The 11,946-nt window shown below is 26.2% G+C and overlaps 5 protein-coding genes and 1 long non-coding RNA gene across 10 annotated transcripts; 4 read left to right on the forward strand and 2 right to left on the reverse strand.

Moving 5' to 3' along the window:
- Positions 1-418: 418 nt before the first annotated feature.
- LOC127067299 (probable NADH dehydrogenase [ubiquinone] 1 alpha subcomplex subunit 12) lies at positions 419-1,474 on the forward strand. The gene is made up of 3 exons (XM_051002079.1): positions 419-587; positions 970-1,052; positions 1,136-1,474. Exons 1-3 carry the CDS (start codon positions 493-495, stop codon positions 1,381-1,383), a joined length of 426 nt encoding a protein of 141 aa, XP_050858036.1. The 5' UTR covers positions 419-492; the 3' UTR covers positions 1,384-1,474.
- An 833-nt stretch (positions 1,475-2,307) lies between these two features.
- Positions 2,308-5,359, forward strand: LOC127067291 (uncharacterized). Its single transcript, XM_051002068.1, has 10 exons — positions 2,308-2,443; positions 2,678-2,836; positions 2,947-3,111; positions 3,206-3,376; positions 3,464-3,572; positions 3,640-3,796; positions 3,896-4,031; positions 4,125-4,316; positions 4,438-4,812; positions 4,914-5,359. Exons 1-10 carry the CDS (start codon positions 2,365-2,367, stop codon positions 5,186-5,188), a joined length of 1,818 nt encoding a protein of 605 aa, XP_050858025.1. The 5' UTR covers positions 2,308-2,364; the 3' UTR covers positions 5,189-5,359.
- On the reverse strand, positions 2,848-3,572 carry LOC127067301 (uncharacterized). Its single transcript, XR_007782587.1, has 3 exons — positions 3,478-3,572; positions 3,228-3,364; positions 2,848-3,057 (listed from the first exon to the last, which is right to left on the reverse strand). It is a non-coding gene; the product is annotated as an uncharacterized LOC127067301 (long non-coding RNA).
- LOC127067296 (uncharacterized) lies at positions 5,173-6,913 on the reverse strand. Its single transcript, XM_051002077.1, has 3 exons — positions 6,723-6,913; positions 5,954-6,448; positions 5,173-5,865 (listed from the first exon to the last, which is right to left on the reverse strand). Exons 1-3 carry the CDS (start codon positions 6,739-6,741, stop codon positions 5,717-5,719), a joined length of 663 nt encoding a protein of 220 aa, XP_050858034.1. The 5' UTR covers positions 6,742-6,913; the 3' UTR covers positions 5,173-5,716.
- A 161-nt stretch (positions 6,914-7,074) lies between these two features.
- LOC127067294 (CDK-activating kinase assembly factor MAT1) lies at positions 7,075-9,373 on the forward strand. Its single transcript, XM_051002071.1, has 2 exons — positions 7,075-7,456; positions 7,563-9,373. Exons 1-2 carry the CDS (start codon positions 7,333-7,335, stop codon positions 8,399-8,401), a joined length of 963 nt encoding a protein of 320 aa, XP_050858028.1. The 5' UTR covers positions 7,075-7,332; the 3' UTR covers positions 8,402-9,373.
- Positions 9,374-9,647: 274 nt separating this feature from the next.
- On the forward strand, positions 9,648-11,926 carry LOC127067295 (palmitoyl-protein thioesterase 1). Of its 5 annotated transcripts, none has more exons than XM_051002074.1 (8): positions 9,648-9,914; positions 10,178-10,356; positions 10,430-10,536; positions 10,616-10,743; positions 10,908-11,066; positions 11,212-11,329; positions 11,439-11,597; positions 11,657-11,926. In XM_051002074.1, the coding sequence occupies exons 2-8, from the start codon at positions 10,236-10,238 to the stop codon at positions 11,780-11,782; spliced, it is 918 nt and encodes a 305-aa protein (XP_050858031.1). In that variant the 5' UTR covers positions 9,648-9,914; positions 10,178-10,235; the 3' UTR covers positions 11,783-11,926. The 5 variants fall into 5 exon arrangements, with proteins under 5 accessions (XP_050858031.1, XP_050858030.1, XP_050858032.1 ...); XM_051002073.1 differs by lacking the exon at positions 9,648-9,914 and adding an exon at positions 9,994-10,121; XM_051002075.1 differs by lacking the exon at positions 9,648-9,914 and adding an exon at positions 9,994-10,040.
- The last annotated feature ends 20 nt before the right edge of the window (positions 11,927-11,946 follow it).

The following is an 11,946-nucleotide window of genomic DNA, read 5'->3' on the forward strand; positions in this document are numbered from 1 at the left end:
GTAAGCATGGGTATCTCATTAGGATTATATTTGACCATGGGTCATATACAGTTATTGTCTGGAGACTGTAATCTTATGGATTAAAGATTTAAGATTTTTTTTTTTTTTATATTTTACATACAATAAAATAAGTTGCATAGTATTTACTTTTTAATAACGCACGTTCATAACAGAAATATTTTAGCATATGACTATAATTATGCTTTATCAAAATTATCTTGGTAACAATAAAAATACTTTGCCAAAAATATTCTGAATTTTGATAGGAAAAAATTAATAATTTAATTTAATTGTATTCAACGTAAAATTAATTTATTTTATTAGTTTGCAGTTGTTCATATGATCAAGCTTGCTTTTAGCGCACTCTGAACGAAAAATCTATATAAGAAAATTTTGTCCAGTTATCATATATATATATATATATATGTGTGTGGTAGATGAAATCTGTTTGTTATATACGTTAACGTTATATTCGCGAAGTGCATAACAAATATGGCGAAATTGTTAGGTTTGGATAAGATCGGGAAACTATTCCAAATAATAAAACATAATAAAGGAATTATTAATTCTGTGAAGACATTATTTAGGTTATTATTTTTATCATATACATTTATATAAAAATATATCGAAAAAGCATATATAATTTTTCTTTTAGAATTGTGCAGCGATTGTGAAATTTTTTATGTCTATATTTATTTTTAATCTTTGAATTTAGCAAATAAATAAAATCATATGCAGTTTCATTTCTTATCGAAATTAACCTTTTTATTAAATACTAATGTTAATATTAATGTTATTATATAATCAAATTATAATTTCAAAATAAAAAATGATACTGCATATGATAATTTAATGTATAATAATAGTAAGTAAATAAATAATTTAATGTAATAATACAGAAAATTTATCATGTAATTATGATGCTTTTCTTACATATTTTATTTCGATATAATTTTTTATGTTTATTAGAACTGATGAATTAAAAATAGGAGTCCTGATTGGTGAAGATAAATATGGGAATAAATATTATGAGAATAATGCGTATTTTGTAGGTAAGAGTTAAAAAAATATATATATAGTACTTCTAAAGAAATTTATTAAAATATATAAATTATATGATTAAAATATATTTTAGGTCGTAATAGATGGGTCATATACGCAGAACATGTGGGACTAAATTATGATGCTTCACAAGTTCCACCAGAATGGTATGGATGGTTACATTACAAAACTGACTTACCACCCCATCATGATCCATCACGACCAAAATATGAATGGATGTTAGATCATGAACAAAATTTTTCTGGTACTTCAAAGGCTTACATGCCTTATACAACAACATCACCAAAAATTATACCTTGGAAACCACCAACTTCAAAATAGGGTTAATTAATGCTAGAATAAGGTAGTCTACTACTGTTTCCATGATTCATATAATTAAAGCAGAATAATAAAGTGAATCTGTAGATATTAATAGATATTTTATTCTGTGTTATATACTAATTTATTGCTATTTTATGTTATACTATAAAGTATTATGATATATATGATTAATTTTATGATATGTGATTCATGAAATATATGATATATATACTTTATTAAAGATCTCATAGTTTAATAGTCGAAATTAACACAAGTAATTGTAGATTTTATCATTAAAATTTTTATCTACTAATGTTAGGTATACTTTCCAATTTAAATAAAATATATATCTAAAATTATATATATAATTTTAAATTATATATAATAGATATATATAATAGAATTTATATTTAATATATTTATATTATATTTATAAAAGATGTATATGTGTGTGTGTGTGTGTATATATATATATATATATATATATATATATATATATATATATATATGTATATGTATATATACATTCTAAACTTATGTACATATCTCGTATGAAACGCCTTCTCTGGAATTTCCTTTCAAGGCCTGACAATAGTCGGGACTGATAAGAAAAGTGGAAGCAGATATGGACCAAATCGTATTCGCATCAGCGGAAGTCATCTCTCTACTTCCACTAGAAGAATAGGATCACCGCAACGAGAGGTTCTTTTTGAATTCAAACGTTCAGTTCGTTTAATCGATGAACGCTATTTTCATACATTGGAAACGATCGGTTTATTATCTTTGGGAATTGCTACGTTATTTTAATCACGATTTATTCTATAATTCTATTTGGGAAATCTTAATAATTTTAATAACTTTCAAACAATTATTAAAAAAAAAAAAAAAATCTTATTTTTCGCCAGAAAGTAATTTGAACGTCGATGCGTATACGAAAAAGAGAAAACAATTTTTATCTACATTTTAAATAGTTTTATAAATTTGAGTAAAAGTGTAATAGTGATGAGGTGGTTTACTGTACTTTCTTTATTATTAATTTGTTTAAGCCAGTGTATTATTTATTCAGAAGAAACACAACAAAGTAAGTCACATGTTTTTTTTTTCTAATTGCATTACCAAATCTTTATTATATTAAAAAAAAAGTCAACTTGACTCAGTCAAGCACCTACGTTTTTTTAAATTATACGTAGTATATCGCAGATAATACCGATCATCGAAGTTTAACTGTGGGGGAAATTGTTCATAAAAATTCAAAGATAGAAGCGTATTTTATAACTGTATAACATTGAAATATTTTTCTTTACTTTCTTATTAGATCGATGTCCCGTTGTACGATTATTAAATGGGAGGGTACGTGCAAGGGCTAGAGGAAGAATCGTTAGATTTAATTGTAACGATGGTTACACTCTTGTGGGAAACAAATATTCCACGTGTATACATGGTCAGTGGGATACACCAACACCAGTGTGTGTTAGTAAGTGTTACTTTGTTTTGTTTATATAGATCAATTATTAATGTATGAAATTAATTTTTTATAATAGTTATCTTTACATTGGTAGTAATTATATTTCTACATATCCATAGATGCAGAATGTGCCCCTCTCCCTACACCCGAACACGCTTTAGTGGCGAAAAAACATGATGGTGCGATACTTATGTATTTCTGCGAAACTGGTTACGCTTTAATAGGAACATCTGAAATTTATTGCAACGGTCATAATTGGAACGCAACAGCTCCGTATTGTAGAGGTAATTTTATAGATAATTGAATGTATTATATTTCGGGCGTATATACTTTAACGTGTATATATATCCGAGGAAAATGAGTATAAAAATGAAATAGATACAAACGCGACTGCACCTACAAGATGCGACTTCGAGAAACCGGATTTTTGCTGGTGGGAGCAGGATCCTCTACATGATTTTGACTGGCAGCGACATAATTTCGAAACACCGAGCTCGCATATCGGCACGGGCCCGACGTATGATCATACATTGGGAGCTGGAAATGAAGGTACTTAGTTAATATATTTTTTAATATTACAATTTTTTTTTACTATCAAAGAAAATGCAGATTAATTTGAATATCCCTTAACTTCAGGATATTATCTTTACATTGAGGCATCTGGACGTTTAGTAAATGATACAGCAAGAATTATCTCTCCTCTGTATAACTCTGTATTAACAGAATCTGGATGTTTTTCATTCTGGTAATTAAATGATATCTAAATAATATAAAAAAATCTACTTATATAATTCTCAATAATGTGTTTCTAGGTACCACATGTATGGCACTGCAATGGGTGCTTTAAGAGTCTATTTTAAAACAGAAACTGATATTAACCCACAGTTAATGTTTCATAAGGAGGGTAATCAAGGAAATCAATGGTTACATGGTATTTTTACTTTACCAAAAGTAGATAAAAATTTTCAGGTCAGTGCACAATTGTATAACTATAATATATAGTTATATATACAGTTTCTACTTTTGTTTGAAATTATAGAGTTCATCTATTTATTAATTACTCTATAGATAATAATTGAAGGTAAACGAGGTACAAGCTATGTAAGTGATATTGCTGTTGATGACATTGCTATTTTGCAAGGAAAAGAATGTGAGACAAACACAAGTGATATTGGTACTACTACCATGACAACTAATAATAATGGTATATCATCTATTAAATAAAAATGATAATTAAATTAATTTTTTAGCTTATTTCAACTTTTACCATTGTTTGTAAAATATTAAAAATTTTCAGATCAAGTTGAAATAGTAAGTGCATCACAAACTTGTCAAGGGAAATGCAACAATTTTACTACATCTCAGTTGATTAATGTTGAACCACAAGATGAAGAACCACCTGTATATAAAGTAGAACAATGTCAATGCACATTGGATTGTGCAGAATATTCTCTCTGTTGTCCAGATTATGCAGAATACTGTGTTCTTGGTAATAATCCATTATTTAAATATATACTATAAAAATAATCATGATATATTAATTTAATATTTATAAACAAAAGAAAAAACATACATACAATCCTTTCAAACTTATGTAAGATTATTTATAGCTTTTACAGATGATGGAATTACTCAGGAGATTACAGAAGCTACTATTAGTACTACTACAAATCAAAACAGAGTTAATGTTACAAAATTGTTGCCAAACATTACTAAAGCTGTGAAGTATGAAACTACAACTTTGTCAACAACCATCAATCGTAATCATATACTTATTAATCCGAAAGATGATATTGATCCTAATACAACAAAACCACGAGAAACAGAAGTATCAAAACCAAAAATATTTGTAAAACCTACTATGAAGACCACTACTCTTGTTCATGTAATTGCACCCATTACAGTACCTAAAACATCATCAACAAAAACAACATATAAATCAATGACAACAACTACAAAACATATTGAAGTAACTAAACAATATGGTAATATATTTAGTTTCTATTAGATCATATAATTTGTAATGAATGTATTAATACTACTATATTTATTTTTTGAGTATAATGCAATAAATATTTTATTTCAGACCCACAAATAAGTGTGAGAATAGAAAAACCTAAAAAATTCCATCATAACAGTGGAAAAATTGGACTGCCTGGTATTATTGGTTTAATCATTGGCATATTGAGTGGAATCATTGTTGTTTCAATAGTAGCATTCTTTATAATTACAAGAAGGAAAACTTACAAACGTGGCACTGGTAATTCTTCGCTTTCTGAAGATAGTGATGTTCGCTTCTTAACTTCAGATGAAATACTTGATTTCAATTTAGCAAAGCCTAGTGATAATGATGAGTTGTAAGATTTATTATATGAATGATACAGTGCATTTTGCAAATATTTTTCATTAAACAGAGTGTTAGCTGAGTCTTCAAACGTGAGCATAAATTGATAAGTTATATCCAATGTGTATAGGCTTAAGTATGATCCAACAACAATCATTGATATTTATCAATAAAACTGTGTTAGTGATTATCGTGGAACTGAAATATATAATAATGTTAGAAGTGTTTTAATTTTTATAATTTTAATTAGTTCAGACAAATTTATAACAAATTTTTATAGTGAAACATTACGTGATATCAATTGTGTGATATAATATCAGAAACATATTATGACTGAAAAAAACAAACAACATCTATATGCTGCATTCCATATACAAATTTTATTTAAAAATAAATATATATACCAATATTTGTATATACTGAACTAATTATATAGATATAAAAGAAAAAATATCTAGAAGTAATGTGTCACATTAAATAAATGTGTCTGTATTTTAATAAATGAATTTTCAAACTAGTTTCTGGTAAATTTATATTCTATATATTTATATATCATCGGAGCGTAATTTTTTTTCCTTTAAAGCAGAAATTATGTGCCTAATACTAGGTATCCAAGCACTACACAGACTGGTGTGATCTATCATCAATGCAATATGAAGTTTATCTGCTTTTTCAACATCTTCGTCTTTTAAAGCTAAAAACATTAAATAGATACTACTTTAATTTTGGTGTTTTATCTATTAAATAATATATTAATTATATATTTTATATATTAAACTCACCCTTTGAAATGTCAAATATTTTCTGCTGTATAGAATCATTTAATTTATTATCGAGCCAACAAGATTTCATTAAATCTAGTCTTTTTTGCACTTCATCTATTTTATTTTCCATCACATATTTTTTAATTATAAATTCTAAATTTGCCATAGTATCAACTAAAGCTTGTTGTTTGTCAAATTTTGTTACTGTACAAGTCAATTGAGTGTTTGCATCAGAAGGAGTTATTAAAGGTGCATGAGGTGCTGTCTTCAAACTTAAAGGAGAAGGCAGAGGAGGAGGAGGAGGTGATAATGGCATGCCTGCAGTATTAGATTGACATTCAGTATTGTTCCTTGTTAATTCCCCAGAAATTAAAGGAAATGGAACTCTTTTATTTAATATTCTTTTTGTAGGTGTATTTGTATTTCCTGCATGTGGAGATGCCCATTTTGGTGTATCATTCCAACCAGGATCATAAGAAGATGGTAATGATTTTTGTGTAGAAATAGCATTATCTATAAAACCAACATTTGTTACACATTGAAGCAGAGATTGGTTTGGGAAATTGTATTAATCTAAAAATATAAATTCGTAATTTAAAATATTTGTTATAGTGATTCGAGATGACATTTATAACGTTTATACATTCATTAAAATGAAAAGTTTAGGTTATAAAATGATAACAATGATTTCTAAAATTATCTATGTATTGCTTTTTAATTTACCAATTATATTTCGTATTTCAACAATTGTTGTTAAAAAAACAAACTATTAAGCCGAAATTGTTACCTGAAGATTTTTCGTCCATTATTGTATTCAAGAAACACGTTAAAAATAATCCACAAATTAATAAAAAATCATTTATGACTGAGAATTCTGCTATTCAATTTTATCTGTATACTTTGTTTAAATGTTAATTTTTTCTTTATCAATATCCATATTGTTACATTTTGAAGCTATCGAATTCTTCCATCTTTCTCTTCCGTATATATGATCACACATATGTACATATAGCGCAATAATAATAATCTTAAGTCACATTCTCATGAATAGCAAAGTTTCAAATTTGTTATTTTAAGAACTCACCAAAAGAATCAAAAGCAATGGAAATGTGTTTATGAGGGTTAAAGTCAAATGCTTGTCACATTATAAACGTTTTACGAGAGCAATATTGTTTTGCGCATTACGTGAGATATATATAATTAACTAGATTAATTATTGTAAAAAATTTCACGTTAAAATAAAATAACAATCATATTCGTTTATGTCTTATACATCTCATCATTTATACCTATCCATTCAAAAAGATAAATTTATTACTGGATGATTCGTTACATCTCAAAGTTATAAAAGGTTATTTTACTAGGTAATATTGTTAGTTTATAAATATCTTATTGCAATGGATGATCAAGCTTGTCCAAGATGCAAAACTACAAAATATCGAAATCCATCATTAAAAATGATGGTAAATGTTTGTGGACATACCTTATGCGAGAACTGTGTAGATCTATTATTTTTAAAAGGTTTGTTACTCTATATGTGACATTTTTTAATACAATTTTTAAAAAATTAATTATAGTTATACATGCAAATAATATTGTATTTTATAATTTATTATATCATTTGAAGGTTCTGGATCCTGCCCAGAATGTCACATTCCACTACGCAGAACTAATTTTCGAGTTCAAATGTTTGAAGATCCTATGGTAGAGAAAGAAGTAAATATCAGAAAAAAAATACTTAGGGATTTTAACAAAAAGGAAGAAGATTTTGCTACATTACGCGAATATAATGATTATTTAGAAGAAGTGGAAAACATAATATATAATTTAGCCAATGATATTGATGTTGTTGAAACAAATAAGAAAATAGATCAATATAAAAAAGATAACAAGGATCAAATAAATAAGAGCAAATCTAAACTTGGTAGAAAAGAATATGAATTAGAAGAACTATTAGAATTAGAAAAGCAGCAAGAAGAAGAAAGACGGCTAGAGCTTGCTAGAGAAGAAATGGAAGCAAAGAAAAAGAAAATCAGAGATAAAGAAGCTTTAATAGATGAACTTACATTCTCTGAAGGCAATGCAAAAAGTATTGTTGATACATTTGCATCAGCAATACAGAATTCCAAGAAAGAAGCAAAGACTGCTTCTCCAAAAGCTACTCAATTTAGTACAGGAATAAAGTTTGGAAAACAAGGAACACAAAACTACTTACAAATTCCAAAAGTAGAAGAAGGACCAATGTTTACATATATTCCTCTTAGACAACAAACAGAAGGTCCAGCTGTTCCTACTTGGCGTGAAATTCAAACTCGAGGATACATATCACATGTTCGTGCAGAAACAAAAGCAGAAAGAGCAGGAGGATTTAAAGCACATGTTGCATGTTTAAGAGCATTACAAGAAGCTATGGCTAGTTTATATCACAATCCTTCACAACATACAACAGAGTTTACAACAGTTTGATTCTAAGTATTATTGTAACATTTTGTGATATTTTCTTTTTACGTGATACATGCAAAACCATAATCCAAAGTCTATGATTGACTCCCAACTGTAGAACATTATTAAAGATAAACGTACAAATACATTTAAACTATGTGCCAAAAGCTGTAAGTGCCTCTGTTCCATAGGTATCGCCTTTATACTAACTGCTATAGTTAACAAATGATATCAATAATTTTAAAGAACATAAAGTGTTTGCAATCTCATTATTTTCTTTTCGATATATGTAAATGTTTGTCTCAGTAAGTTAATGTAGATATAGTTATATAGTTATAAGTATTTAAAAAAAAATTAATCTATGTGTATATTGTGTTCATTGAATTTTGATATAGGAGAAAAAATAGTCCAATAAATTATTGTAATTTAGAAATTAATCTATCAAAAGGAAGAAATAATATATTTTATATTATAAAATTATTATATCATTAAATTATCTCTCTGAGAAAGGATGGAAACATGATGTCATCAGAGATATATTTTGTGTGTATACATTTGAATCAATCCCCTTGAATATGGTAATACAAAAAACGTTAGAAATAAAAGTTAAATGATTTCAAGGGAAACATAATGTGATGCATAGAGAACATATAAAGATTAACTGTTTCTTATATGTTTTTGATTGTATTAGTCAATGCAGTTTGTCATTTTTTATAAAAATGTATTAATCTATGTTAATATAGAAAAAGTCCAGAAAATAGAAAAAGTCCAAAATATAGAAATTAGTTCAGAAAATATTTTAATTTAAATATTACTCTCTGTAAGAAATCATCACTCTCCTATGAAAACTAAATTAGTACTTTTACTAGATTTTAGTAAATACCATAAGTAGGTTTTTCATTTATACATGATAAACATACTTTGGAAAATTAAAATATTTATGTATAAAACATGTACTAAATTATTCTTCTTCTAAATGTGAATAAAATAGTGGTATGTAAATAGTTTACCTTAAATAAATAGACTTAATACTATATACACTTAATATAGAAAAATTATAGTATGTGCAGAATTGTAGTATAATTTACAAACAATTAACTATTACATAATAACAATATATAATAATTGAGATCTTGTAACTATTTGAACAATAATGTGTCTCTATTTAAACTTTATATGGTTCCTAAACCACGTGAATATAAAATAATTTTAGTGTAAAATTTTATTTGCAAAGTTAAAATTCGTAGAAATAGAATAGCGATGTAAAAAATATTACAAAATTGGTACTGGTTTTCGAACAACTTCAATAATTGACAAGTCATTTTAATATTCGATTTCAATGAATCTATATTCTATTGATAACGTAAATAGAACAGAAATAGCTTGTAAAAGGTTAAGACAAGATATATTTCGTTTCTATATATTTTGTTTCTATTAAAAGTAAACTCTTCGTTCAGTGATCTTTAGCGGTCAACAAAACTTCAACGTACATCGTATACATTATTGGCATTGTCAGGCTCTGTTATCCGAAAGTTTTGTAAGTCTCCTTTGTTTATATTTATATATCATCTTTGCGTAGTAGGATCATGCTTATCTTTGTATCCTTCTAATTTTAGTATATATACTGCAAATATCTGGTTATACTTATCTATGTTGTATATATGTACGTATTCTGTCGGAGGAAATACTTATTTATATTTATCTGAACTGTAAACGACCGAACTGTCTGTTATTGTGTTATCCGGTACGAATTTTTTGTTATTATGTAAAATAATTTCTTTTATTTGTATTATTTTATAGGGAAGTTGTTAAAACGGTTTGCTAATTACGAATTCACGTTCTTTTATAACCTGTCATCATGTTTATAATGTCTAATAGTATTATCCTATTGTTTACAATGAATATATTTTGCACCTTTATGCAAATAGAAGTTACTGCAGATAATTCGTCTATACCAATTGTTATATGGCATGGTATGGGTAGGTATCATGTAAATATTTTGTTGTTATTACAAATACATAGATATAAGTTAATGATTTATTATGATAATAGGTGACAGTTGTTTTGGATATGGTATTGATTATATAAAACAATTATTAAAGAAAAGTATACCTGAAGTTTATATCAAATGTGTTCATAAAGGATATAATGAATTGCAGGTAATATTAATTACTAATTAGTATATTTGTAGAATTAAAGAATAAGTATATTCATTATATAAATTCTTATTTTTTATAGGATATACAAAATAGTTATTTTGGAAATATTAATGATGATGTGAAACAAGTATGTGAAGAGATAAAAATGGATAAAAATTTACAAAATGGTTATAATGCAATTGGTTTTTCACAAGGTGCACAATTTTTGTAAGTGCAATAAAATCTTTATTATGTTAACTAATTAATAAATTCAGGAATCTAATATTTGATATATAAAAAAATCATCTGCAAAATTTTCAATTGAAATTATTTTGTATTGTGTATTTTAGAGATTCATGTCTATATAAATAATTTTATTTTTATATTCATAGACGTGCTGTAGCTGAAAGGTGTTCAACCCCACCAATGTTAAATCTCATATCCTTTGGTGGTCAACATCAAGGTGTTTATGGATTACCTCGTTGTATTGCTGTAGATCATATTATATGCGAGTATATTAGAGAAGCCCTTACTTATGGAGCATATGTCAAGTACCTAAATATATTTTTAAAAAATAATATATGAAGCATTAGAAAAAGTATTATTAAGTAAATCATATTAAAAATATTAGAAAATATTATTAATATATATAAACATACACAAACAGGCATTTTATATATATATATTTTTTTAAAGATTTGTCCAAGAAAAATTAATCCAAGCAGGATATTGGCATGATCCTACAAAAGTAGATGAATATAAAAGATACAGTCTTTTTCTAGCGGACATTAATAATGAATTAAATATAAATGAGGCATGTTGCTTTAATGTAAAATAATACAATTATTTCGAAATAAGTAACTATTATAATTAATGCATTGTGCATGGCAAAATGAATGATCATATTTTGTACAATTTTTTAGACATACAGAAATAATCTTAAAAATTTAGAATCTTTAGTTTTGGTAATGTTCGAAAATGATACTATGGTACAGCCTAAAGAATCAGAATGGTTTGGATTTTATAAACCTGGTCAAAATAAAGAAGTGGAAAGTTTACAGGAATCTAGTTTATACAAAGAGGTAAATGTTAATATAACTTTCATAAATTTAAATTTTATTAAATAATTTCCCTATTTTAGGATCGTCTGGGATTAAGAGAAATGGATAATTTGAATAAAATACATTTTCTTTCTGTTAAGGGCAATCATTTAAAATTTACAGAAGAATGGTTCATGGAAAACATAGTGGACAAATTTCTTAAATAAGAATAATAAGATTATAACAATAATGTATATATCTTGATAAAATAAGTGTTATAGCATTTTATGATGTGATATAAATATTAATACAATAATGCAATAATCATTATTATTATTGACAAATATAATAAACTTGTAAATATAAAATTATTTTATTGTTTTATTGCATT

Source organism: Vespula vulgaris, chromosome 10, assembly GCF_905475345.1.
Source record: "Vespula vulgaris chromosome 10, iyVesVulg1.1, whole genome shotgun sequence".
Classification (NCBI taxonomy): Eukaryota; Metazoa; Arthropoda; class Insecta; order Hymenoptera; family Vespidae; genus Vespula; species Vespula vulgaris.